A 26,544-nucleotide genomic window follows, 5' to 3' on the forward strand; every position below is an offset into this window, starting at 1 on the left:
TGCTAAGATAACACTAACAGGGAAGAGGAACGAATGTTTGAGGGCAGGCGAACAGTCGGAACGATATTTGTCAAACACAGGAAGTGTAGTAGAGGTCGCTGCATGTTAATATATATGTCAATGATAATAACCATAACGCACTATTGCAACACATCCATACATTGCACGCATGAGTATTTTAGTTGGTTGAACAGTGCTGTTTAGAAAGAAACGGTGTACACTGGAACCGATAGCCTCCAAGACAGCGGCATGAGATGGAGACATTGAAGGCAAGTCAGGTGGATATTAGCTCATTATTTACCCCGTCCGGATGTATCATTAGAAAATAGCATTAACTGTTATTACATTTTAAGATTCCCTGCTTGGCAGCAAGTCTTCAGCTACTGACACATATCATACTAACATTATATCGGACAGTCTGGACTGTCACACAGGTCAAATGAGTTTGCACTTTGTCTGTAGGTCTTTGCTCCTGCAAAGTGTTCCAACTATATAGTGTGATTCCACTGGGGGTGTGCAGATACCAGCAACATGCCCCTGTCAGACTTTCTGGACGGCCTGAAGGACAACCCATACTTCGGGGCTGGCTTTGGACTGGTTGGGGTTGGGACAGCGTTGGCCGTGGCCAGGAAAGGTGCCCAGGTGGGAATGATCTTCTTCCGCAGGAACTACATGATCACTCTGGAAGTTCCCAGCAGGGATAAGAGCTACCACTGGCTGCTGAGCTGGATCACCAAACACGCCAAGCACACCCAGCACCTGAGCGTGGAGACCTCCTACCTGGCACATGAGAGTGGACGGGTTCAGACACAGTTTGACTTCCACCCAAGCCCTGGGAACCACATCATCTGGTCAGTCAATTACTCATTTTAAATCTACTTCAGCATTGTACATAGGGCTGGGTATCGTATACCGGTACTGGTACTGATACCAATACCATGACTTCAATACTGGTTCCTAAGCGATATACCAATATACCAATTTTATGAAGAAGAAAAAGAAATTACAACATTGCACAAATCTTTTTTATTTATTTTCAGCTCCTACTATGTATATCAGCTCTGGACTCTGTGTAACGTAGAGTTTTTTCCTGCGTGTCTCTATGACGTGTAACGTTAGACAGCCAATGATAAACATTATTAGATCTTGGTAGAAGCATGCTGCGTTCTTACTGGCTCTCTGACGCTGATGAAATTTACTCCTTAGGGATTGAAATTTGGTATTGAATGAGGAGGCATTTTTCAATACTTTTAGAAGCTATTCTGTTGGTGCCTAAAAAGTATTGAATCTGTTAGCCCTACCAATCAAATCAAACTTTATTTCTATAGCACATTTCATATAAGTTAATATAACACAATGTGCTTTGTACAAAAGCAGTATAAATAAAACACTTTATACAGAGTTATACAGAGTAAAATATATATGCACACACACACACACATAAAAGATCAACATTGAACAGCGACAAACTCAGTTATTCATAAACTTTTGTAGAAGAAAGGTTTTTATCCTTTTTTTAAAAGTGTTCAGTGTGGAGGCCTTCTCTCGGTTCCACTGGCAGGGTGTTCCATATCTTTGGGGCATAGACACAAAAAGCAGCCTCCCTGCTCTGGAGTTACAGCGAGGGATGGTTAAAAGACCACTGCCTGTGGATCTGAGGGTTCTTGCTGGTTCATATATAATAAGCATATCTGTAATATACTGAGGTGCAAGGCCATTGAGAGCTTTATATACTAGGAGCAGAATCTTAAAATCAATTCTAGCCTTTACTGGGAGCCAGTGTAAAAGTCTAAGGACAGGTGTAATATGTTCAAACTTCTTTGTTCCAGTCAGAACGCGTGCAGCCGCATTTTGAATTAATTGTACTCGCTGCACAGTTGATTTCGGAACGCCGGTGAAAAGACCGTTACAGTAATCTAATCTACTTGTAATAAATGCGTGTATCAATTTTTCAGAGTCTTCCTTTGACAGATACACTTAACAAACTGATAACCCCCCATCAGGTTGAAGATGTATGTCCTACAAATACAGAGATGATACCTACATGTATTACTCTGCTTGACAAATACTATTCTCTCTGTCTGCAGGTACGGGAGGCGGTGGATCAGGGTGGAGAGGACCAGAGAGAAGCAGATGGTGGATCTGCACACTGGAACCCCGTGGGAGTCCGTCACCTTCACTGCTTTAGGCAGAGACAGACAGATTTTCTTTAATATCTTACAAGAAGGTAAAGGTTTACACAGGTCTGCAGTATATACCTGACACACACACACACACACACACACACACACACACACACACACACACACACACACCTCACAGAGGCTTGCTATATGAGAGCTGTAATATACTCGACTTATGTTGCATTTACCATTTCAGGCCATTCAGTGCAGTTTTCAATCTTGTTTTGCAGCCAGAGAATTGGCCCTAAAGCAGGAAGAGGGACGGACAGTGATGTACACAGCCATGGGTGCTGAGTGGAGGCCCTTTGGGTTTCCACGGCGACGCAGACCTCTCAGCTCTGTGGTCCTGGAGGGGGGCGTGGCCGAAAGGATCGTAGATGATGTGAAGGAGTTCATCGGAAACCCCAAGTGGTACACAGACAGAGGTAGAATGTCTAGCTCAGACTCATTCATTCAGTGCATATGGAAGTCATGTTTGATTTTCATATTTACCTGTTATTTAATATATTATTTATGATTTTGTATTTTCATGACTTGTTGTGAGGTGTTACGCCTGCCTGCAGACTCCATAAAGTCTTTCTTGTTGGTGCATTTACTGACACTTTGACATCTAACATTTGAGCGAGTCTTGTGCAAGTGCAGTTTTCGACATGCACTTGAATGCATCAACTCATCAGAATTTTCAAAGCACTTTCTACTTGTCACAATTACTCAATAGCACACCTTTTTAAAATCAACAACAACATAATAATTTAACAGGAAAAATAATCTGCAAGCTGATTTTTCATAAATGTTGGCATGCTTGTAAAATGGTTGCAGCGATGTAACATACGATTTGTAGTTAAAACTAAAACATGCAAATCAGTGGGAATTTTCCCTAATAGATTTTTTTTTTCTTATTAAAAAAATGTGCTCGGAAATTCAGTTAGTCTGTGTTCCGTACGACCATGTTGATATTTGTTATTTGTGGATGCAGGCATCCCCTACAGAAGAGGATACCTGTTGTACGGCCCCCCAGGGTGTGGAAAAAGCAGCTTTATGTGAGTGTGCTTTGGTTTTGAATTCTTACCCTTCCTGTTTAAAATCAGTTTGAAAAACAGGCTGTATGTCAAATACTTGGGTGAATTTGACCTACATCTTTGTGGCTCATTATATTCCAGCACGGCACTGGCAGGCGAGCTGGGCTACAGCATCTGTCTGATGAGTCTGAGTGACCGCAGCCTTTCAGATGACCGTCTGAACCACCTCCTGAGCGTGGCACCGCAGCAAAGCATCATACTGCTGGAGGATGTAGATGCAGCCTTCGTCAGCCGAGACCTGACTCCCACAGAGAGTGAGTAGCAGGGGAGGACCAGTGGTTTAAGATTTTGTTAACCTAAAGTAACATCAACCTAAAGAAAAAGTTGAACTTTAAAATTGGGCTGTTACTTGCTTTTACTACAGAGAGGTGAAGTCCCTCCCCTCCCAGTGGATCATCATGGGACCTTAATTTTGTATATGAAATATGTATGGTAGTGAATGGGGAGAGACAAATCATTTTTTTCATCCAGTTTGAATTACACATATTAGGAATCAACTGATACTGGTTTTTCATGGCCGATACCTAATTAGAAGTAGTTAATGAAACCGATATTTGGAACCGATATGCATTTGCAGTGAAAATCAAAATCTTTAAGTCAAAATTAAGATTTTGGAATGTTACAAACTCTAACACAATACTTAATTAAAATGCTTTAAGCAATTATTTAATAGATTAGAAACTTTCAACATACTACCAGTAAAAGATAGTATTGTGGGGGGGGGACATGAAGTCAGACTCAGTGGTGAGTGAAACTGAAGCAGAGGGGACAGACAGAGCTGTAGCGGAGCCTAAGTAGCACACTTTTTATCGGTTATTGGGCAAATAAAACACAGACACAGATAATCAGCAAACTGCCAAAAAACGGCCCGCTAATCAGCCAGGGCCGCTAATCGGTCTATCCCTTATACATATGATGTTTGTCCTTTTAACCCTTGTGTTGTCCTTCGGGTCCCAGTGACCCGAAGGACAACACAAGGATGATGTACTTCCGTTTACTTTGTTGAGAATTGCTCTCTAAACCCTGTTTCTTGTAAAGTAAGTAAGTAAAGTTTATTTCTAGAACACATTTAAACACAGTTTAAGCTGACCAAAATGCTGTACAAACAAGAACTAAGGTGCTGTATTAACCCTTGTTTAGAGAGCAATTCTCAACAAAGTAAATGGAAGTACATAATCCTTGTGTTGTCCTTCGGGTCACTGGGACCCGAAGGACAACACAAGGGTTAAAAGATCATTTTGCAACTGAATAAAGTCTCAGTTTGTAGGTTTTTTAGCAGTACCACTTAGTTTAGTTTGAACTGCTCAGTGAACTACATGTCACAATTTACATCACATTGCTCGCTCGCTAGCTAGCTTAGCTCTGTCCCACAACACATGTAAAGCTTACCTGTTTTATCCAGCGTCTTTTTATCAGCCGAGAAGCGAAAGAACGAGCAAGACCCGTTTTTTGTGGGAGTAACGTTACATCCCGGTACCAAACATCGTAGCTTCAGCGAGACGTCGCTAATGGAACTTTGGGGTGTGTAGTCTTTCTTTTTTAAGATTATTTTTTGGGGCATTTTTAGGCCTTTATTTTCACAGGACAGATGAAGAAATGAAAGGAGAGAGAGAGGGGGAATGACATGCAGCAAAGGGCTGCAGGTCAGAGTCGAACCCGCTACCGCTGCGTCGAGGAGTAAACCTCTATATGTGCGCCTGCTCTACCAACTGAGCTAACCCGGCCACTTGTGTGTAGTCTTTCTAATTATGTATTTTCATAGTTTAATACTTCAAACAGTTTTTCGACAGACTTTCTTCACTTACAAAATTATCTTTTAAACTGACAAACATCATATGTGTAATCCATGGCTCAATTCAAACGGGATCAAATCATTATTTCACTACCATACATATTTTTCCCAAAGTATGGTCCTGTAATGGTCCACCGGAAGTGGAGGGACTTTGCCTCTCTATATCAATATGATTAGAAATGACATGTTTGCTCCACTATTTACATTACCTTGAGACTCTTTTGTGTGTCATTCTCTTTTGAGGGTAACTTTCAAACCCCTTCTGTCTTTGCCTCCCCAGACCCTCTGGCCTACCAGGGAATGGGAAGACTGACCTTCAGCGGCCTGCTTAATTCTCTGGATGGAGTGGCCTCATCTGAGGCCAGAATAGTTTTTATGACCACCAACTTCATTGACAGGTACTGTTGGAAGCAAATTTGTAAACAGTGCTTATGAAATGTGTTATTGTCAAAACACAGGCCCGTAGCCAGCCTAGTGGAAGAGGGGACCTTCTTTCAGTTTTCCCCTCATTTTGTATTCAATTATTTTTTTTAAATTAATTTTCGTGACCTTTTTTTATGCACTAATTTGTGCTGGATTGGTTTGTCTGCTGGTATCTTAACGAGCACGCTTTTTGATGCACCGAAAATATTTACTACAAGGTTGTCAAATTGCTTACCAAGATCATGTACCACCTTCTGTAGTCCAAATGCACGCACACCTCAAACGTTTTGCCATGAGTGCATAAAGTTGGTTGTTACATGTCACGGGCCAGTTAACACATTCACATAAGTGGTGCTTTTAACAAGATTAGGGCTTCGGTTTGGTTTAGATTACTTTTATTTGAGGGGAATTCAAATTTTTGGCGGTCATTATTTTAAAAGATACTTGTTTATTACAACAACAAATAAACTAGTTTTAAAAAAAACCTGACTTAAACAATGGACCTTTTGGCAGTAGGGGACGGGGGGCCGGGGCCTTTCGAACCACCTGAACCCCACCCCACCCCCCCCCCCGTCTTCAGCCCTGATGCAAAACAGGAAAACATCTTTGACACTAATACAAATGAATAGCAAAAATGTAATCCAAATGCATGTATACCCTGGTTTTTTATTTTATGTCGTTGATTTTAGTGCCCGCGATGTTAAGGTCAAGAAATCCAAAACAAAGCTGCTCCAATCATATACATCTTTTGTAAGTGATATAACGGGATAAACAAAGTCTGTATTTTACTTGAATTTATTAACATTATCTCCCACATATGATGTCAAGGCTCTGTCCAAACTTTCATTTATATTTGGCAACGCAGCCAATACAACCCCGAATCACAGAGATGCCGATTTGCACGGGTCTAATATTATCACACCTCATTGTTTGGCGAAATATGGTAGGTCATTTGAGGTGGAATTTTTCCTTGACAAATTATAGACAAGGCAGATTTGCGTGAAATTTAAAACATATAACTAAATGCAAAACAAACACTTATATTTGTATCTTACCGTTCAATTAGATGAATATGTGGAATGCAAAAGATTCACTCGTGATTAACCACAGAGAACAATCAACCCACTGCAGTTCCCTATTCTGGGACCTTGTTTTGGTTTGCCAGCCTACAAACTCGGCCCTTATGAACCCTGTCCCAGCCACAGCAGATTTTCTTTTTAGTAGAAACACTGATAAAATCCAATGTATGCTGAAGTGACATATACCGTATGTTTCTCAGGAGTTTATGGAGACCAAATGGAGCCAAAGGGAGACAAAATATTGGACTTATGTAAATGCTTTTGTTACTCTGTGCCTGCTGGATCTACAAAAAAAAAAACAACAGTTAGCTAACACATTTGCCATAACAACTTTATAAGGTGATAATATGTCAGTGTTGTGTTTTTGGCTTTTTATGCTGCCCCTTAGTGGCTAAATATATATAATGCAGCTTTGAAATATTTAAACTAATTCAAAGTACTATAAACTATAGTAAAAACTATAATAATAACCCAGTTCCATTTATAAATCTTTTTAAATAGACACTACAACCTATGTTATGGCTACCTAAATGTGTTCTCTGACATTTCACATGTGAGTTTTACAAACATTTCGGAGCATTTTCAGTGACATTAACTGCCAGTCCCGCTTGTAATCTGCGCACACAGGTTGGACGCAGCGCTGATCCGACCCGGCCGTGTGGATCTGAAGCAGTACATTGGGAATTGCACGCACTGGCAGCTTACACAGATGTTCCGGCGGTTCTACCCAGACGAGCCTGCCTCTGAGGGCGAGCGGTTCGCAGAGCGTGCGCTGGCCGTCCACTCGGAGATCAGCGCTGCCCAGGTGCAAGGACACTTTCTGCTGCACAAAATGGACCCCGCAGGATCTATAGACAATGTTGCCCAATTAATATAATGGCAGGACTGCAAGGTGGTTTGGAGACTGATTACTTAATAAAGAGAAAAATGTTTCCAGTTGAAGTTACGGTATTAATAGGACAGATGTGCATTGATGCCATGGACTGTATATGCAGTATATGATTGATACCAAATAAATACACGTAAAAAAATACCCATCTACTATTATGGAGTGCCCTTGAGCAAGGGACTGAAGCCCTACAGTAGCTGGAGCTGCTCAACGGGCAGCAGTGAAGCAGGGTTCCCCCCAGTGTATTGCAAGCATGGTGGCCCACCTATTAAATCTGTCTTATAGCTTTTTTTAAATTCTCAAGTCGCGATTCAGTCCATGATTCTGTTATAACAGAAATTATTTGGCTCTACATTAAAGGTGCTCTAAGTGATGTCACGCGTTTTTTAGGCTACAAAATTTTTTTGTCACATACAGCAAACATCTCCTCATTATCCGCGAGCTGCCTGTCCCCTGAACACACTGTAAAAAAAACCCGGTCTCTGTAGACAGCCCAGGCTCCACAAACGGCAACAAAAACAAACTGGGCCAACCTGCACCACCAAACATAACAGTGTTCCTGCATTCCAGACAATAACCGGCAAGAAGGATTTGGGGGTAGGGGTTGGGGGGGTTAGTGCGTGGAAGGGACAGAAGGGAGGGGCAGGGGATGGGATGAGGGGGAGGGAGGGGAGAGCTAACCTCCATTTTGTTTGACAATACTTAAACAAGAAGTGACATCACCCAACATCGCTTAGAGCAGCTTTAAAGTGCCCATATTATGAAAAAAAACACTTTTTCTGGTATTTGGGGTGTTCTTTTGTGTCTCTGGTGCTTCCACACACATACAAACTTTGAAAAAAATCCATCCATGCTGTTTTGAGTGAGATACGGTTTCTGAATGTGTCCTGCCTTCAGTCTCCTAGTGAGCTGTTCAAAATCGGCTCGGACTGTGACGTCACAGTCCGAAATGAGCTGGCTAACCGCAACCGTTAGCTCGTAGCGTTAGCATTAGAATGCTAACGCTAATGCTAACACTAGCATGGTACCTCGTTCTCAATAGCAAAGCACTGCTACAACACACATAAGTTCACCATAATCTACAAAAGAACTACTTACATGTGCGCCCTCATTTAGAAGTCTCCCAGCTAATCCTGCCTTGTAACTGACTGAAGTTGGAGAAACAGCCTGTCTTTTACTTCTATGGAGCTAGCTAGCTGACATGATCTACATCTGAGCTACTGAGCATGTGCGAGTGCAATCAAAGATAGTACAGAAGAAGAAGATGAAAAGAGGTCTCACTCTGTAGCTAAAACAGAAACCAGGTGAAAAGAGGATCTACAGCAGGTAGAGAGAGCTGTGCAGTACAACAAAAATATGGTGTTTTTTGAAAATTAAACCATGTAAACCTATTCTGGTACAACCTTAAAATACAATTATGAACCTGAAAATGAGTATAATATGGGCGCTTTAAAGCTCCATCAGTCTGTGACTGGACCCAGGCGGGCCCTTTTGGCACCAACATTTGCCACCAGAGGCCCGTTTCAGAAAGCAGGTTTAGGGAAAACTCTGAGTTTGTTAACCCTGAGATGAGGGAATCTCTGGGTTTTCTGTTTCAGAAAGAGAGGTAACTTAACCTCAGAGTCAGTTACTATGGTAACTGAGCCTGTGAACCTAACCTGATCGGGAGCAGGTTTTCTTCAAGAAACCTCAAGTTTCTCTCAGTCTCCCCATGGATGTATTAAGAGAACGCTCCTCCCTCTGACACAGCGCTCTTTCATTTCCTCATTCAGTCTGTATCCGGTGCATTTTAGCGCAGTTTGTTATCGGCATGAATAAAAAAAATTGTGTTGGTTTATTAACCGTGTTAGGCAGACTTAAAACGTTTTTTTTTTCTTCTAAAAACATGGCATTTCCTTTTGTTGACGATCCCGTTGATGAAGAAGCTGCTTTACTTCGCAGGGTGTTTTTTATATATACAGTACAGGCCAAAAGTTTGGACACACCTTCTCATTCAATGTGTTTCTTTATTTTCATGACTATTTACATTGTAGATTCTCACTGAAGGCATCAAAACTATGAATGAACACATATGGAATTATGTACTTAACAAAAAAGTGTGAAATAACTGAAAACATGTCTTATATTTTAGATTCTTCAAAGTAGCCACCCTTTGCTTTTTTTGATAACTCTACAAACCCTTGGTGTTCTCTCAATGAGCTTCATGAGGTAGTCACCTGAAATGGTTTTACCTTCACAGGTGTGCTTTGTCAGGGTTAATTAGTGGAATTTTTTCCCTTATTAATAAAAAAGCAAAGTGTGGCTACTTTGAAGAATCTAAAATATAAGACATGTTTTCAGTTATTTCACACTTTTTTGTTAAATACATAATTCCATATGTGTTCATTCATAGTTTTAATGTCTTCAGTGAGAATCTACAATGTAAATAGTCATGAAAATAAAAAGGAAACGCATTGAATGAGAAGGTGTGTCCAAACTTTTGGCCTGTACTGTATATACAAAATAAAGAAAACCATTTCAGGTGACTACCTCATGAAGCTCATTGAGAGAACACCAAGGGTTTGCAGCGCTACCAAAAAAGCAAAGGGTGGCTACTTTGAAGAATCTAAAATATAAGACATGTTTTCAGTTATTTCACACTTTTTTTGTTAAGTACATAATTCCATATGTGTTCATTCATAGTTTTGATGCCTTCAGTGAGAATCTACAATGTAAATAGTCATGAAAATAAAGAAACACATTGAATGAGGTGTGTCCAAACTTTTGCCCTGTACTGTGTGTGTGTATTATATATATATATATATATATATATATATATATATATATATATATATATATATATATGTACAGAAATGATATTGAAACCCTGACAACTTCCTATTTGAGCAGTATCGTTTTTCTTCCCAGTCTTATCAGTTATGTAGCCTACATAACCTTATCCGTCCTCATATCACTAACGTCACCCATCTTATGCTTGTACAGCCCAGCAGATTATTTGTGTCACGTTACTTTTTTTTGCAAACGGCAGTTTTCTTTACAACATTGGTGATGCGGAGCATAAAGCCACTGTAGCAAAGCGCCGTCAGAAGAGTGACTCGAAAACGTGTTTTAAACGTTTGTGTAGCTAGTGTTCTCTGGACACAAACCAGTAAGAGCCATTAAAAAGGAGTTCCACAGTATTGCAGGTGAATGATGTAAACCCTTTGAAATAAAACATTATGAATTATAATTCTGTTAATGGTGCTGCAGCCTCAGTGGGAGTAGGCTACAGTACTTTTTCGCCCGCAGTATTGCACTTAAATGAAATAGATTTTAGGTTCAATACCATTTCACCAGTAATATTAGGCTATACTTATTATTAATACCTTGTGCGGTCTTCCTATCAACCTTGAAAAAAAAACCGTTTTAAGTTGTAAAATTTTTCTTTACATTTTCAGCACTTATTTCTACGTCCCATATTTTCTGATATAAAATAAAAATTGAAAACTGGTCAATTTGACCCTAAATCAACACAAGGGTTAAATATGATACAATAGCCTATATATACGCATTTACTGTAGCAGCAATTTTCTCCCACGCAAATTCTCTCTCTTTTACAGCAGCCTCTGTGTTGCTTTTTTTAACTCGCTGTTTGTGCGCATGAGTATTTCCGCTGACCAGTTTGTTTGTGGTTGTTACCATGGTGAATCGTAGTATCATGGCTCCATTCATGCTGCCTTTTTATGGTGGTGGTGCACGCGTGTGAACCTACTCTGAGTTGATTGAACCAACTCATATCAGCTGTTCTGAAACCGAAAACTCAGAGTTTCCCATCTCAGGGTAAATCAACTCAGACATCAGGGTTACACTCAGAGTTTGTTAAACCTCCTTCCTGAAACGGGCCCCAGGCCTAACAACTTTTTGCTGGAGAACTTTATTCATCCTGAAAAAATTGCTTTGATAACACAGAAACAAAGCATGTGTTGATGTTTTTTTAACAAAAGCGTCAACCCAACCCAGGATAAGGTCCCGTTACAGGTCCCAACTTGATTGGCAGGTCCTTATTGGACAGGCTAATGTGTGACAACAGTTACATCTCGATGTCTTCTCATGCTGTTCATGGTTTGTGTGATCAGTGAACACATATAATAGTCCATGAGCCAGGGCCCCAAATTTGGGCCATCGGTATCATCTGGGGGGACAAAGGCTCATAGTGATTTCTGGCAAGGTAAACACCCCTAGTGCTAGAAAAATCACGATAGCAGTGCAGGGGTGGTAGCGAATCACTTTTTTTCAGCTCATGAAGTTACTAACCCCCTAAGATAAATTCCAGTGTATATCTGGTTTAGGCTCATGGTAGGGATATTGTCAATATTCTATAATATGGTGCTTGGTATCATTGGAAAGGGGAGCTTTTAGGCTTTCAATCACAGAGGTCACATGACTTCTTTAAACCAGAAATAACACACATTTTCTCCCAATTTCCACCTAAACTGTATGCTTTCTTTTATCCCTGGGGCATGACAGAACACCAGGGACACAAAACTCAACAACTTCAATACTCAAGGCACTCTGATGATTCAGAAAATGTACAATATACCCATACTATTTATATGTGAGAGCCTTAAATTAGACTTATGCAGCCGGCACAAGTCTTCAAAATAGAATGGAGCCAATAGAATGGACAAATAGAATACCCTATTAGTCCAGGGCCAAATGGCCCCTTTATTCATGTACAGTTGTAATAAAAAGTAATTGTTTCAATAGTGTTGTCAACATAACACTTGTAAGTGGTTTAACAAAATGCTTCTATCGTGTATTTTGATATTCAGCCACTTTCAGTTAGAATGTCAGAAAGTAGCTCATGCACGTAATGATGGATTTTGACAGTTTTGTCAGTTTTGTGAAAAGATCGTGGGTTCAGTTGACTGGTTATAACAACACTACCAACTATGCCATCTTCAATCAACTTCCAGTGAGTTCCAGGGGTATTAAATGTAAGTACAAAATACTTTTTCTCTTGTGCTTGTGAATTGATTGGGAATAGATAGAGGGACATTATACCTATAGTAGGGGTGGGCGATATATATCGTCTACGATAATATTGTCGTTGTTGTGTTAACGATGTGCAAATTGACATTATCGAGTATTTAAATTACTTAGAAAATAACACTTCAAAACACGCATTGGAACGCTACACATTCACTAATGTCAACAAAGATGGCGGCGTGCAATTGTGCAGTGGCTGCTAGCTCTCCTGTCGGTGTATTTTTATAAAAGTACAGCCACACTGACCTAATCAATAGGACTACGATACAACACAGCCGTTACAGGAGCCTTCCAGGCGGCTCATAACGTCCCGGAGGACCTAGCCAGACCGGACGCTCCGTGGATTGTTGTTGGCATCTAGCACGCTGAGCTAGCTACCGGCAGGATCGAGACAAGAACTCCGGCAAGACCAGAGGAGGAGGACTGCATTTTTTGTGCAGAATGAATGGAGTACCGACCGCAGGATCGTTGCCCAGCGCTGCTCACCTGACCTGGAAGCCCTGTCGGTAATACAGGCCATTTTATTGAAGTTGTTGAGTTTTGTGTCCCTGGTGTTCTGTCATGCCCCAGGGATAAAAGAAAGCATACAGTTTAGGCGGAAATTGGGAGAAAGTTATTTCTGGTTGAATGAAGTCATGTGACCTCTGTGATTGTCAGACAGATTCAGTACTGGGCTTAAATGAAAGCCTAAAAGCTCCCCTTTCCATTGATACCAAGCACCATATTATAGAATATTGACAATATCCCTACCATGAGCCTAAACCAGATATACACCGGAATTTATCTTAGGGGGTTAGTAACTTCATGAGCTGAAAAAAAGTGATTCACTACCACCCCTGCACTGCTATCGTGATTTTTCTAGTACTAGGGGTGTATACCTTGCCAGAAATCACTATGAGCCTTTGTCCCCCCGATGATACCGATCAACCCCCCTGGCTCATGGACTATAAGACAACTTCTCATTTTCTCACTATACTGGTTAAATTTTACTGTATAGTCAAATATAACGGCAACCAACTGTATATAAAGATTATTTTAGGGCATTTTTAGGCCTTTATTAACAGGACAGCTGAAGTAATGAAAGGGGAGAGAGAGGGGGGAACGACATGAAGCAAAGGGCCGCAGGTCGGAGTTGAACCCGGGCCCACTGCGTCAAGGAATAAACCTCTGTATATGGGCACCCGCTCTACCAATTGAGTTGTCCGGGCGCACAACCAACTGTATATAGTCAAAACTTTGAGTTGTGTTTTGATTTTACTGGAAAATAGTCCGCACAGCTCCAAATCAAAAGGGCATTTTCACACTTAGTCTGTTTAAGCCCTCAAGAAGAACTCAGACCTATTAGTCAGCATTTTTTGCGCATATGTGATAACTCCAAAGGGACTCAGACCCATCTGGAACGAAACGTACTCCGACCAAGTAGGGTCCCTTCCCTGTAGAACTTTTATAGTATCGCTCATGGTATGGCTTCCAACTACTATTTCACATATCCCTCAGCAGGGGGCAGCATAATTGCATGAAAAGAACAAAGGCCTTGAACTTGAGTGCTCCTCAGACTACAGGGATCCTGCACTGTGCAGCGACTGACTCAGTCTAGAGGTTTGGTGAATCAGCTGGGACTGGAGGTCATCTAGGAGCCCAGGCCACATGTGAACTCTTGGGTCAAATGGGCACACCAGCTGATGTGAAAACACAGGGTAAAATAGCTTTCTTTCACACAGTCTGGGACCAAATAAATTGAGCATATTTTGTTCTGAATGTCAGGTTGACATTTATGCTATTAAATAAGTGGTTCCCAAAGTGGTGATTGGGGTCATTGAGGGGATTTCAGGGGGTCCCCAATTCCATCCATAAGTAACACGATAGATAGATAGATAGATAGATAGATAGATAGATCGATAGATCTTTATTGTCCCATGAAGTAGATTTGTTTTCACGGTATGTTTCATGCACATGACAATATACACGGACAAATACATCAACAGATAACAAAAAGACAGTTATATAGAAACAACCACGTTAACAACGACGACACCGGATCTATACAAAGTCAGTTGTTTATTTGAGACCGGAGTTATTAAACCACTGAATTGCCTTTTATGTCAATTTTATCTAATTGTCATTATTGTTGTCATGAGGGACAGTTGCAACACCATGTGTGGACAGTTGCATAGGGGACAGTTGCACCCCAAAAGCCATCTTAAAACTAGTGATGCTAGCCTAACACATTAGCTTTAACACATACACATGTACTTAAGTCTGTTAAGAGCTAAGAAACTGCACATTCAAACTATATAACGATGAAGATCAATACTTAAACAGTTTAGACAGTATGAAAAAAAAATCTGGTAGTAAAAAAAGTTACTTTTTCACCTTGAATTTCAGTTCTCCCATAAGGAACGATGACATGTGGCTGTTAACTTCCAGACAGATGGAGGGGCCTACTGAGCATGCGCATTAGGAGTTTCATGACTAGCTCATTCCTGATTGGAGAAATCAGCAATGTTGCAACCATAGACATTATATTATGTCTATGGTTGCAACTGCCACACCTTGCAACCGTCCCCACTCTCCCCTAGAGCAGGCGCACATATAGCCTACATAGAGGTTTATGCCTCGACGCAGAGGTCAAGGGTTCGAATCCGACCTGTGACGATTTCCTGCATGTCTTCCCCCTCTCTCTCTCTCCCCTTTCTCACCTAGCTGTCCTGTCCATTAAAGGCGGAAAAGCCCAACAAAATTAAATAAAAAATAATAAAAGATGTGGGGCCCTGGAACAAAATCTTACCAAATGGGGTTCCTGGTCTAATTTGTGTCAGTCTGGGCGTCTTTGACGTGAAAAAAAGTCTGGGAACCACTGAAATAATCAGCCCCTTCTAAGTGAGTGACGCATGAGCCACCGATCTGAAAACACTATGAAAACAAACGTAAAGGTGTGTGTGTGTGTGTGTGTGTGTGTGAGAGAGAGAGAGAGAGAGAGAGAGAGAGAGAGAGAGAGAGCAACACATGTCAAAGCGCAGCGCTGCAGGCTACCTGTTTGTCTCCACAGTCTGCAGTGAGAAGTCACTTCACCTCAGCGTGGCAGCCAGTCAGCGCACGGTGACTAAAAAACAAGTGCGGGAAACTCATCGAAACCTCCTAAAAAACTCCTTTAGTCTGACAACGCAGGGATGCCAGAGCGAAGCCTGCGCCGACTAATCTCCTGTTTGAGCGGAATAAAGTCACATTAAGTAGGCAAGTAGCCACACAGCTGAGCTGCGTGACAGAAGGGAACCAAGTGGTGAAGTTTAGTTTGAATGGGTTTGAACGTGCGCTCTGGATGGGATGCACGGTGAGCTTCATCTGCTGTGAAGAAGACTTTCTGCAAATGCCCGTTCATCATCATGAGGAGGAGAAGAAGAAAGAGAGCCTGAAAAAGGTAAGAACTGCTGGCACAACTAACTTAGGAAAGGTGGCAAGTGCGTGCAGACACGTCAAAACACGAGCTGACATTAGAGCTCGTGCTGACGGGGCTGCGTGTATGTTCAGGTTGTTTTCGCGGCTTTTTGACACGTTTATTTGCATGTAAATGAATGCTTTATAACCCAACTGACTATCTTTATGTTCTACTTGGATTCAGATAAGAACTTTCGACCTTTGGTTCCACTTGACTTGACAAACTAAACATAAAGAATGTACAGTGAGTCCTCTAAAAGCACATAAAGACTATCAGCATCAATAATAGCATGTTTCAGCTAGCTTACAAACCAGAGTATAGCCAGTGGTGGAAGATGTATTCAGTTCCTTTACTTAAGTAAAAGTAAAAGTACTAATACCAAACTGTAAAAATACTCTCTTACAAATAACAGTCCTGCCTTTAAAATGTTAAGTAAAAGTATGTAAATATCCAGGAAAATGTAAGTAAATATGTTTCTCATTGAGTAATTCTACTGTAGAATTACTCAATTAGAAACATATTTTAGAAACTGGAAACGATCAAAACAGTTTCAGCTGTGGCCTGTACATCGTTGTGCAGTTTAATTTAAGTTATAATAAGACATTGAATTATATAAACTTAATGTGTTTTGTGTGCAAAAAGCTTAACTTGTAGTAGGCCTAACTAAAGCTGTCAGATGAATGTAGTGGAGTAAAAAAAGTACAATATTTCCCTCTGAAATGTACTGGAGTAGAAGTAGAATGTGGCATGAAAAGAAAAGACTAGCCAAGTACAAGGCTACCTCAAATTTGTACTTAAGTAGGCCTACAGTAGACTACTGTACTTAGTTACATCCCACCACTGGTATAGCCAGGGGTTGTTACATAAGTAACAAACAGCTTGTTGAACCATCAATCCAGGTATAGTATTGTGTGTTTAATGCCTGCTTTGACATTCACACTGCTTCTGAGAGTGAATGAGGTAAACCATTCACTACAAGGACTGCCAAGTTCAGTCATGCTTGCACTGCAAGACACAACTTACAGGGATCATTAGTAGTAGTGCCCAGTGATGGAATGTAACTAAGTACTTTTACATTAACTTACTTAAACTTTAAATAAACTTTAAACTTTGCTTAAGTGCAAATTCAAGGTACTTGTACTTTATTTGAGTCTTTTCTTTTCATGCCATTTTCTTGCTACATTTCAGAGAGAAATATTTGCTTTTTACTCCACTACATTCATCTGACGGCTTACTTTACAAATGAAGATGTTTGCACACAAAACACATGCAGTTTATAAAATATGATGCTTTATTATTAAATACACTACCCAACAATATATAGGCCTAAAAGTACAGCTGAAATGATAAGACCATTTTAACACTTGTGTTTGGCATTGTTTTCGTTTCTCGTTTCGTTTCTAAAATGTGAGTTTTTTTCTGCATTAAGTGCTCAGTGACCTGCACTGATTTCTCTGTGTGACCCCAAAACCTCACTTCACACAGCAGAGACCAGTCAGGGAGGATTTATTCCATTCCATTCCAATCCATAACCATCAGAGTCAACTTCACACTTGTCTTCCCACCTCTGTATATAAACAACACCTGCCACCATCTTATCACAGAGAAATCAACAGAAAAAGAATGCCATGTGGGCTCATTATGTCACAATGCCAAATTGTGGCTGGAATGAGCCTGCGGCAGTGACAGAATGGCCATCTGAAATTTGGAGCACATGCGGCCACAAATATTCAAGATTGGCCCAAGTGTACTGCATTAAGCTGCGTGAATAGATTCACTAGGAAGCCAGAGTTACTAATTTCCAAGGTTATTGACACACAAGAGGTCAGTTATTAAGTTAAATTGTTGTTGGCATATGACACAGACTGTAGTGATAGTAGTGTGTGTCCTTTCGGTGTGTGTTCTGAATTTCTGCATTCTATTAAGTCTGTATGTTTTTTTTTAAATTGCTTTTTATCTCAATGTTTGGTAAGGGTTGGTGTGATTTGAAAATAGGGCCGGTGTGTTGCAAATGCCAGGGCCGTTTTTTGCTCCCAGTCTGTCACTGGCCTCCAGTAGGTGAGTCTGTTTGGTGACAAATATTTGGAGTTGATCATGAATGATTTAGGGCTTGTTTCCCGCATTCAGAGCTAATATGGCATCAGGTTGGCTATATTAAATAGGGCTGGGAATCAACAATGATTTCCCGTTTCGATTCCGATGTATAAGGTCCCGATTCGATTACATTTTTGATTCAATATCAATTAGGTAAGGGGGACTGTCTAGCCTGGTTGACACCAGACCTTTCACAGTTGTAACTGAGAGTGGGTCTGGGGAAGCTTCATTCACAGCCCATTTCCAAAGGGGCGTCACCAACGGACGCCGCTCAAATGCCTCTGGGCGCAATTGGATAGTCCTTCAACCAATCAGACCAAAGATCCGGGTGATGTAGCAGCGACAGTGGCATCAACGGGTACGGTTGGGCATCGTTTGGATATTAACGATTCTGATTCCAATTCCGATTCTTCCTTTCAATTCCGCCTGGCCGCTATGGAAACCAAAACTTGCGCATGTTAAATTTGGAACCCATGATCAGATTTAAAACCAAATCCTCCAAACGATTCCAATAAAGAAACGATTCCGATGGAATCGTAATTTTTGAAACGATTCCAAGTAGGAATCGGTTCTCGATGCCCAACCCTATCAACGGGTTGCTGCGCTTTGGTGGCCGCCATGTTGAATTTAAACGAAAAGCTGCTCGCCGTCGCTGTGCTATCGTCACAGTCATTTTACCTGCCTTTGCAGTTGAGTTTAGCAGAGAAAAGGTGACTGTGAGCCGGATACAGAGCACCGCAAGGTTACGCTAGTTTCAGTGGCCGTTGCAGTTGAGTTTAGCTGACTAAAGGTGACTGTCTTGCGACGACAACAGTTAAGTTTAGGAACCAAAAAGACCAGTTAAGATTAGAAAATAGATTGTGGTTTGGATTTAAAAAAGGGGTTCCCTTAAGTAGTACTCCCGGGACACGAACACACCGTTTCCTGGGTGAAAGTCTTGTGTTTTCCCCTTTAGTTCTTTCGGGACACGAACTCCGCTCCCCCTGTGTGTGTCACATAAATGATGCCCTTATACATCCATGGTGAAAAGGCATATATTGAAAGATCAATTTTAGGATTTTATTAATCGGTATCAGATCACTCAAACATAGATCTATTTTAATTGGAGAATCAATTATTTTAACCCAGCCCTGGTATTAAATGAACTGACAGTGTAACCAAAAGGCTGTGTAGTAATATTTAAACTCTAGGGTTTTCCAACGTTTTCTGTGTGACATACCCCTGCAGCCGCCCATCAAGTTTAAATGTGTACTAACCAACATTTGGGTTGGTAGTCAGAAGCTGGATGTTTCAACTATTTCTCCGTTTCATTTAGCCATTTAGTTGGACTTCTCTGCTCACTTGCAAACTTGCAGTTGCTAAGGTGAACTGACAACTGACTGAGGTCGTGGGATGCATATTCTGTGCAGTCTGCCTAATGTAGTAGTTTATCGGCTATTGTGACAATAAATATCTTGTAATTAAAATATCTGGTTTGGCTGTTTATTTGTATCCTAAATACAAATATGTGGGTGTATTCCTTTATCCTTTTTCATCCAACCATAATTTCTATTTTTCTTATCTGAGTTTTCCACAATCTTTACCAATACCAATAGCATCTGTATTATATACCTGAGGTACAAGTACCCCTGGTTGGGGATCACTGGCCTCGATTCCCACCACAACACAGACATATACTGTATATTGACCAGTATAATTCCTGCTGCTGGGAAGTAACACTAAAGAAACACTTCCAGACATCTCGGATGACTTTTCCCAGATATGCTGAGTTGTCCGGTGGCACAGACAAACAGCTGGCACCGAGGCCTGTAGGGCTGTGGGCGCATGGAGAGCTGTGGGAAATGAATGCCCTGACTCCATCCTACAGAGCTGTGGTTGAAATAATGAAGTGGTGCTGAAGTGTTGAAAATAGTCACTCGAGTGAAGTTGCCAAGTGTCCGTCATGCTGAGTATAAACAATCACTTATGATTTAAAAGTAGGATATCAGAAGAGGCTTGTGCATGTGGAGCTGTTCAGTATGACCTGGCTGAAGAAGATTTAGGTAGTTTATGTTGTCAGAATTTGAATCACTCTAAAACTACTATAATGGTTCCCTGATTGATCTTGAAGGATCTGAAGAATGCTTCTGAATGTCTGTGCTTATTTACAGTAACTTACCAAATGCTGTGCTCACCTTAGCATTTTTTTTTAATACCATTTGCTCTTTTTTTCATGCTGATGTTTGTGTCGGAGGTGTGCTCAGATCCCTGTGGTAATTGCTCCTTGTACTGTATATGTGCGATGCTTGTGGTTAGTGTCCTAGAAGAAGAAGCGGCGCTCAGGAAGGCCTGTGGAGCAGAACTTTGAAGAGCGATAACAATCAGCCAGAAAGTAAAACCCTCATGTAAAACCAAAGTACCCAGCAGAGACTTTGAACCAGATGAGGGGTCTTTAAAAGGCTTCAGGAAGAATGTGCGCTCCATGTTTTGCATCTAGGAGTGGTTGTATAATGGCAGTACATAGGCTGACAGTACATAGGCTGACAGACAGGACATACTCTACATTTACAAGAATGGCATTAAATGATACATTATACTGTTGGGTTGGCACATCTTGCAAACCAGGTCAGGCACACCTTGGAGAATACCATCCTTTACAGAAATACAACCCATGGAATTTGCATTTTTATTTTAATAAAATAAAATGTAGAATTTAATATTGTGGGTCAAATGTTCTGATTGGGTTCATAATCTAATTTAAACCTCCATTTATGTTTTTTTTATTTTTTTATATATATATACAAACAAAACTGGAAATCAGTTTTAGCCACTATGTTCAGTTCATTGCTTTGGCTTCTTTTGTATGATTGAATCCCAAAAGCTTGCAGTAACCACCCCATATAAAAACTTGAGCAGCCACTCCCAGCACATTAGATCAGAATAGCTGGCAGTGTTTCCAGTGTCAAGGGATGAGTAGCCAATGTAAAAAGAATAGGAGCTGGTGAAGAGCAAATCACAATCTAAAGCAGGGCTCCAGACTAACTTTTTGCCTTGGTTGCACTGGTGCACTTTTTTATTTAGGTGCACCAACACAAAATTTAGGTGCACCCAAATTTTTACACGCGTCGCCGTTAACGCTGAATAGCGATACACAATATATAGCTCTGTGTTTTTTACAAAGTGGGCTAAATGTTCAGTTTTAAGTCAAAGCCACTTTTCACAAGCTCTTTTATTAAAACAGATTGTGATTCGAATAAAATGCAAAGACATGGTTTCCTATACCAGTTTGAAAATATACAGCTGCAACACATGTAAATGAAAGTTATCTGAAATAAATAGCCTAGGATATATAAAAAAATATATATATCTGAGAAAGCTCCTTCACTTGTTTTCAACAACAATAAAAGAGAGAGACGACGCGCGGGTTCTACTCCGACCTGCGGCCCTTTCCTGCATGTCATTCCCCCCTCTCTCTCCCCTTTCATGTCTTCAGCTTTCCTAACAAAATAAAGGCCGAAATCTTAAAAACAAAAACAAAAAAAAGAACAGACAGAAAGACATAGGGAGACAGAGGGAGAGAGGGGGAGTGCGATGGACTGAAGCATATGCTACTCACAGAGTGACGGCTGACTCATTATGAATGGGTCCAGCACGGGTTGAATGCGCTTTGGCGGGTCAGCGGTGTTACACACATCTTGTGTAAACTATGAAATGTCTGTATCGTCACTGCGCTGCATTTTTATGATATTCTGGCCATAGGTCACATCTCTCGCCCAGGTCCAGCAGGCTCTGTCTTACACGCTATTACTCAACCAACTGAAGTTAGTTGCATTCAATAACTTCTAATGTGTTTTTCGTCATGGCCACAATAACAGATAGTTACCAGCGGAAACACTGGTATCACTACAGGTTTCCCTCTCATACTTAACAATATACAGCTGTGTTAAGAACAATTAAAACTGTAGACTGCAGGGGTCACCAACCTTTTTGAAACTGAGAGCTACTTCATGGGTATTGAGTCATACGAAGGGCTACCAGTTTGATACACTCGTCTGAAATAACAAATGTGCTCAGTTTGCCTATATGATTATTAATGATTAATGATAGTTATATAAGGTTATTAATGATTAATGATGCTCATCTATGTGAAGACACTGATCATGTTAATGATTTCTCACAATAATTATCAACAATGACTTAGCAAGATGGGAAGCAGATAATATCAATATTCAATTTTCATTTTTAGAACAGGCCTGAGGGCTACTCATGTGGTCCTTGGGGGCTACCTGGTGCCCACGGGCACCGTGTTGGTGACACCTGCGTGTAGAGCATGTGGACCGGCGGTGCTGTGTCTCTCCATGTTGCAGGGGAGCCGTGTGTGAGTGAATGGGGGGGGGGCTGCGCGGAGGAGAGATCCAAACACAGGCACAGCTTTACAGAAGGAATGGGTCATGTAATGCAACATTAAACCATATCCATATAAACGACATCACTTCTGTTGCAGACTGAAACTGTGTCGCTGTGTTTAAGGGTACTGCACCCCGGAACCTTTATTATTTAACCCAGGTTCCCCCCCAGGGACGTTAAGAAGGTTACCCCGCCCTGTTGACATGTGCTTCTCCTGTGTGTTCCTACCTGTGTATGTGGGCTGCTGCAGACGTTAAGTAAAGTCCGTTAACAGTTCAAAGTGTGCATGCATTATTGACCATCTAAGGTTATAAAAACTTCGTTCGGATGCGAGGACGTTAGGTGCACCGGTGTGACCTAGGAAAAATCTTAGTTGCACCCTTACAAATTTTGGTCGCATGTGCGACCAAATTGGTCGCACTCTAGAGCCCTGATCTAAAGACATGTTCAGATTGAATTGACTGTGAATTTTCACCTTATTTTATTTGCCCATATTGTGCTCAGGCAGTCAGCTGACTCTAAGCTCTAAGCTTTAGCTTTGTGGAAATTATGCGCAACAACATGAATATTCAAATGAGCGTATTATGTCATCTGCCGACTTTTAGCGATTTTTGGAGCTAGTGCTAGCTACAATTAATTGTAGTGACCTTAACGTTAGGGAGCTAACTTAACGCTACGTTTACACTTTACAAAAAACTCATCACAGACATTCTGTTTTGCGCAAATTAGTGCATATTTACATTAGAAAAGTCATGTGTTGGTGTGCCTTTATGGAAACTACTTTGTAAAGTGGTATAAGTAGAGCTTGTTTTTTAAATAGACATAAATGGTCGGTGTTATTTAATGATTTTTTTTTAATGTTTAAATAAAAGATGCACACACAAGTACAAGTACAATTAAGCTTAATGTTACACATGCACATAATGTTAACTACAACCATTTTAAAGAGATATTAAATCCAATCTAGGACAGGTATCTGTTTGCCAGCCTTCAATGGGTTTCAAGTAACGGGCAGCCCAAACTCTCACCATAAGTAACACCGCAGACTATTCCTCCTTAAGAAACTAATCCTCTTTTCAGTTTGATGCCTGTCAAGTCCAGCTCTCTGGCCCCGTTTCTGAATTCCCACCAAAGTGTCAGACGGCAGGCTGGGGCTTTCCTGGGATGTGAAGATTTTCAATAAAGGTATGTGGTGAACTGAAAGTTACCTGCCGCCCCATATTGCATTCCAGCGGATGCTTTCGCTATGGGGAAACAGTGTGTCCTCTGTGCTGTGTCTCTGGGGAGGCCTATCATTTCACTCCTACCTGCCGGCACTGACCCACACATGGGCTGCAGAACAACACCCTCTCTGTGTGTTCCTCTGTGGAAAAGTGCCCAGTGTGTGCTTGACCCGGGACAGGGTTGTGATGCCTCAGCAAGGTTAACCCCCTGTCATTTTACCTTTTAATGCCCATGCAAACAGGAATTTAACCTCTTGCCCATATTTCTGCATTTTATTTCAGAGTAGGAAGCTTCTCTAAATAGGACTATTGTAGGGCTGTGCAATTAATCGCGATTATGGTTTTGGCTCCTAATGATCACAGAAACAATCGAGAAAAAATTATTGTTTTGCACATTACGTTTTGCAAGTAAACTTTTTTTGTCTTGTGTTCTGAACGGGAAACGTATAAAGTAGTAACGATTAAAATTTTTATTCGCGATTAATCGCATTAATGTAATAGTTAACTCGCAATTAATCGCACATTTTTATCTATTCTAAATGTCCCTTGATTTCTTTTTGTCCCATTATTTTTTTTCTCATTTTAATGCTCTTATCAACATGGAAAAGTGGATCGGCTTGCTTTGTGCTTTTGTCTCCTGGCTTTGACGAGGGGGGGGGGCGGAGAATTGGCATCAGCTGTGTGCTTGGCCATCAAGTGGTATTTCAGACGGGACGTGCTGCGATGATAGCTCCGTTCACAACGACAAAACACACACATCACTTTGGTCTTGTCAATAGAACCATTTGGCAACTTTTTAAAAGTGAACTTTCCATTCAGAATCTTATTGGCATCCATTTCGGCGTCTCGCGCTCGCCATCCACTCAAAACGTAACGTTAGCCTGCTACTCTTTGGCCGGCTCGCAAGCCCAAACAAGTGTGTGCGGCGTGCCTGTTGTTTTGTTTCCGGTCTAGCTAGATCCGGTGTGGTGTTGTAGTTTTTCTAACGTTACTAGTTGTTGCAACAGCATGTGAAAAAAACTACAAAGTTTGCTAGGCCAAAAAGAACATTAATCTCGCGATAAAAAAATTGACGCCGTTAAAATGGTTTTGCGTTTATGCCGTTAATAACGCGTTTAACTGACAGCACTAGTATAAAGGGACATGTCACAGTTCAAGGTGTTTTCACTGTTGATTTGTTTCACTGTTTTTTTACGTTCAATACTTAACATTAACCTCTTTCCAAAAGTCAATGAGTAATCTGGTTTTCAGTCACGCGTGACTCCAGTATTGACCAAAATAATAGTGATTATGATTTTTTCCATAATTGAGCAGCCCTAACATATTCTTCACATGACAGTAAATGCAGGCAGTAAATGCTACACTGGATATATTTATATTTTTTTCAAGATCATTTTTTTTGCCATTTTAGGCCTTTATTCAATAGGACAGCTTATTCCTTGCTCACACTACAGGAGTTTTAGGCCGATTTATGCCCGATTTACCCCTCCCGAGAATCTGAGAAAAAATCTTGTCGAGGACCTCGATCGGTTCCAATGTTCGGTGCAGATTATCTGTAATGTGAGGCGTTCACAGATCGAATCTTGCACCTCCCGATCTGCTCGCAGACACATCGCCCCGATAAATGTCCGCGAAAGCAGCTGTAGTACGGGTCCGGTGGACAACTGAGTTGGAAGAAAGGATGGTGGAGATGTGGCAACAGCACGAGTGCCTGTTTAATGTATCATCAAAAGAGTATCATAATGGGAATGATAAAGAGAAGAGCTGGGGAGAGATCGCTTCAGATTTGGACCTACCGGGTGAGTGTACAAAGTTCACTCACTCATTCAGCTAATAAGGGAAGATATCAAAGACATCTGTTTGTGAGTGAAGTTATTGTCTGTCTCGTGTATCCCTCTCCCACGTGCCACTCCCAGCTGGTTAAACCAGCTCTGAGCAGCAAGTATCTTTATGATTTAGCTCACTTTGAAATGCTTTTCTGTAGTCTGCATCCTTCCCAGAAACCTCCCTCCCATTAATTGGATGATGTGATCCAGTTACTTAATGAGAAACTTGTGCATTCATAAGAGTTAACAAAAAAAACAATGATCAGAGCAGTTTTTAATCTAATAATCAACCTTACATGCATTCATGATTATGTACAGTATGTATGAATATATTTCAGTGAAAGAGAGCAGGTGTAAAAGAACACAACCATACTAGAAAGAGTTATGGCCATTAAGCTTACAATGATAAAACAATAATTATGCATTAGAAGAGTTATTTTGAAGATGAATAAAATAACATTCAAATTGAATTCACACTGAGATATTTCAGTTTATTTTAGTCTCAGTTTTTAGTTTGGAGCCCATCAGATGTTTGTTGACATGAGCTCCAGAGAATGACCTAAACATTCCAACAATCAAGTATGACAATCTTAAATGTATTGTTAATATACATCAGTTAAATTGTGTAAATGTGGAGTGAGATGTTCAATGCATTAAGGTTGTCAAAAGTAGCGAAACTTTGATACTTTTTTCGATACTTTTTTCGATACCACGTTTCAAACGATAACCACATGTTTAAAACGATAACCACATGTTTAAAAATGATGTGATCTCTGTTTATAATACATTCTAACAGTATCGAAAGTACAGAAACTATACTATATCTAAAATCTCTTTTTCAGTCAAACAATCACATTATTATAAATGTGTTGGTAAGTGTTCAGTGTCTTTTTCTTTAGCAGCACTGTGTGCAGGTTGTTAATAAAAAAGAAAGAAAAAATGTATCCTATTTTGTATGCCTAGGATCTTTTTGCCGTGGTATTGCTTTTTTATACTAGCATTGTATCTCGACAACCTTACACTGCATAGATTGTTACGTACAACTTCAGAGTATTCAAAATGCTGTCAAGGAATGTAGATGCCTGTGTTAAATTGTACAACTTGAG

General features: G+C 40.7%; 2 protein-coding genes across 9 annotated transcripts in view; both read left to right on the forward strand.

Moving 5' to 3' along the window:
• Nucleotides 1-68: 68 nt before the first annotated feature.
• On the forward strand, nt 69-7,589 carry LOC120570203 (mitochondrial chaperone BCS1). Of its 2 annotated transcripts, none has more exons than XM_039818433.1 (8): nt 69-278; nt 463-851; nt 2,088-2,227; nt 2,414-2,608; nt 3,160-3,223; nt 3,344-3,516; nt 5,335-5,452; nt 7,184-7,589. In XM_039818433.1, exons 2-8 carry the CDS (start codon nt 532-534, stop codon nt 7,431-7,433), a joined length of 1,260 nt encoding a protein of 419 aa, XP_039674367.1. In that variant the 5' UTR covers nt 69-278; nt 463-531; the 3' UTR covers nt 7,434-7,589. The 2 variants fall into 2 exon arrangements, with proteins under 2 accessions (XP_039674367.1, XP_039674366.1); XM_039818432.1 differs by having other exon boundaries at nt 69-269.
• A 7,962-nt stretch (nt 7,590-15,551) lies between these two features.
• The window catches only part of tns1b (tensin 1b), a 247,597-nt gene continuing 236,604 nt past the window's right edge, over nt 15,552-26,544 (forward strand). For 4 of the 7 annotated variants that reach the window (XM_039817471.1, XM_039817474.1, XM_039817475.1 and 1 more), the window contains exon 1: nt 15,554-15,891. In XM_039817471.1, coding sequence (XP_039673405.1) covers nt 15,793-15,891 — 99 coding nt within the window. In that variant the 5' untranslated portion in view covers nt 15,554-15,792. Of the gene's footprint in view, nt 15,892-26,544 lie in introns of all 7 variants that reach the window. The other 3 variants (XM_039817480.1, XM_039817472.1, XM_039817476.1) reach the window with 3 other exon arrangements.

The sequence above is a fragment of the Perca fluviatilis genome, chromosome 12 (assembly GCF_010015445.1).
Source record: "Perca fluviatilis chromosome 12, GENO_Pfluv_1.0, whole genome shotgun sequence".
Classification (NCBI taxonomy): domain Eukaryota; kingdom Metazoa; phylum Chordata; class Actinopteri; order Perciformes; family Percidae; genus Perca; species Perca fluviatilis.

What these genes read in the sequence shown, in the direction of transcription:
- LOC120570203 (XM_039818433.1), top strand. Translation starts at nt 532, where the DNA reads ATGCCCCTGTCAGACTTTCTGGACGGCCTGAAGGACAACCCATACTTC. An exon ending in CTTTAATATCTTACAAGAAG is followed by an intron (nt 2,228 to 2,413) that starts GTAAAGGTTTAC and finishes CTTGTTTTGCAG; the next exon opens with CCAGAGAATTGGCCCTAAAG. An exon ending in TGTGGAAAAAGCAGCTTTAT is followed by an intron (nt 3,224 to 3,343) that starts GTGAGTGTGCTT and finishes ATTATATTCCAG; the next exon opens with CACGGCACTGGCAGGCGAGC.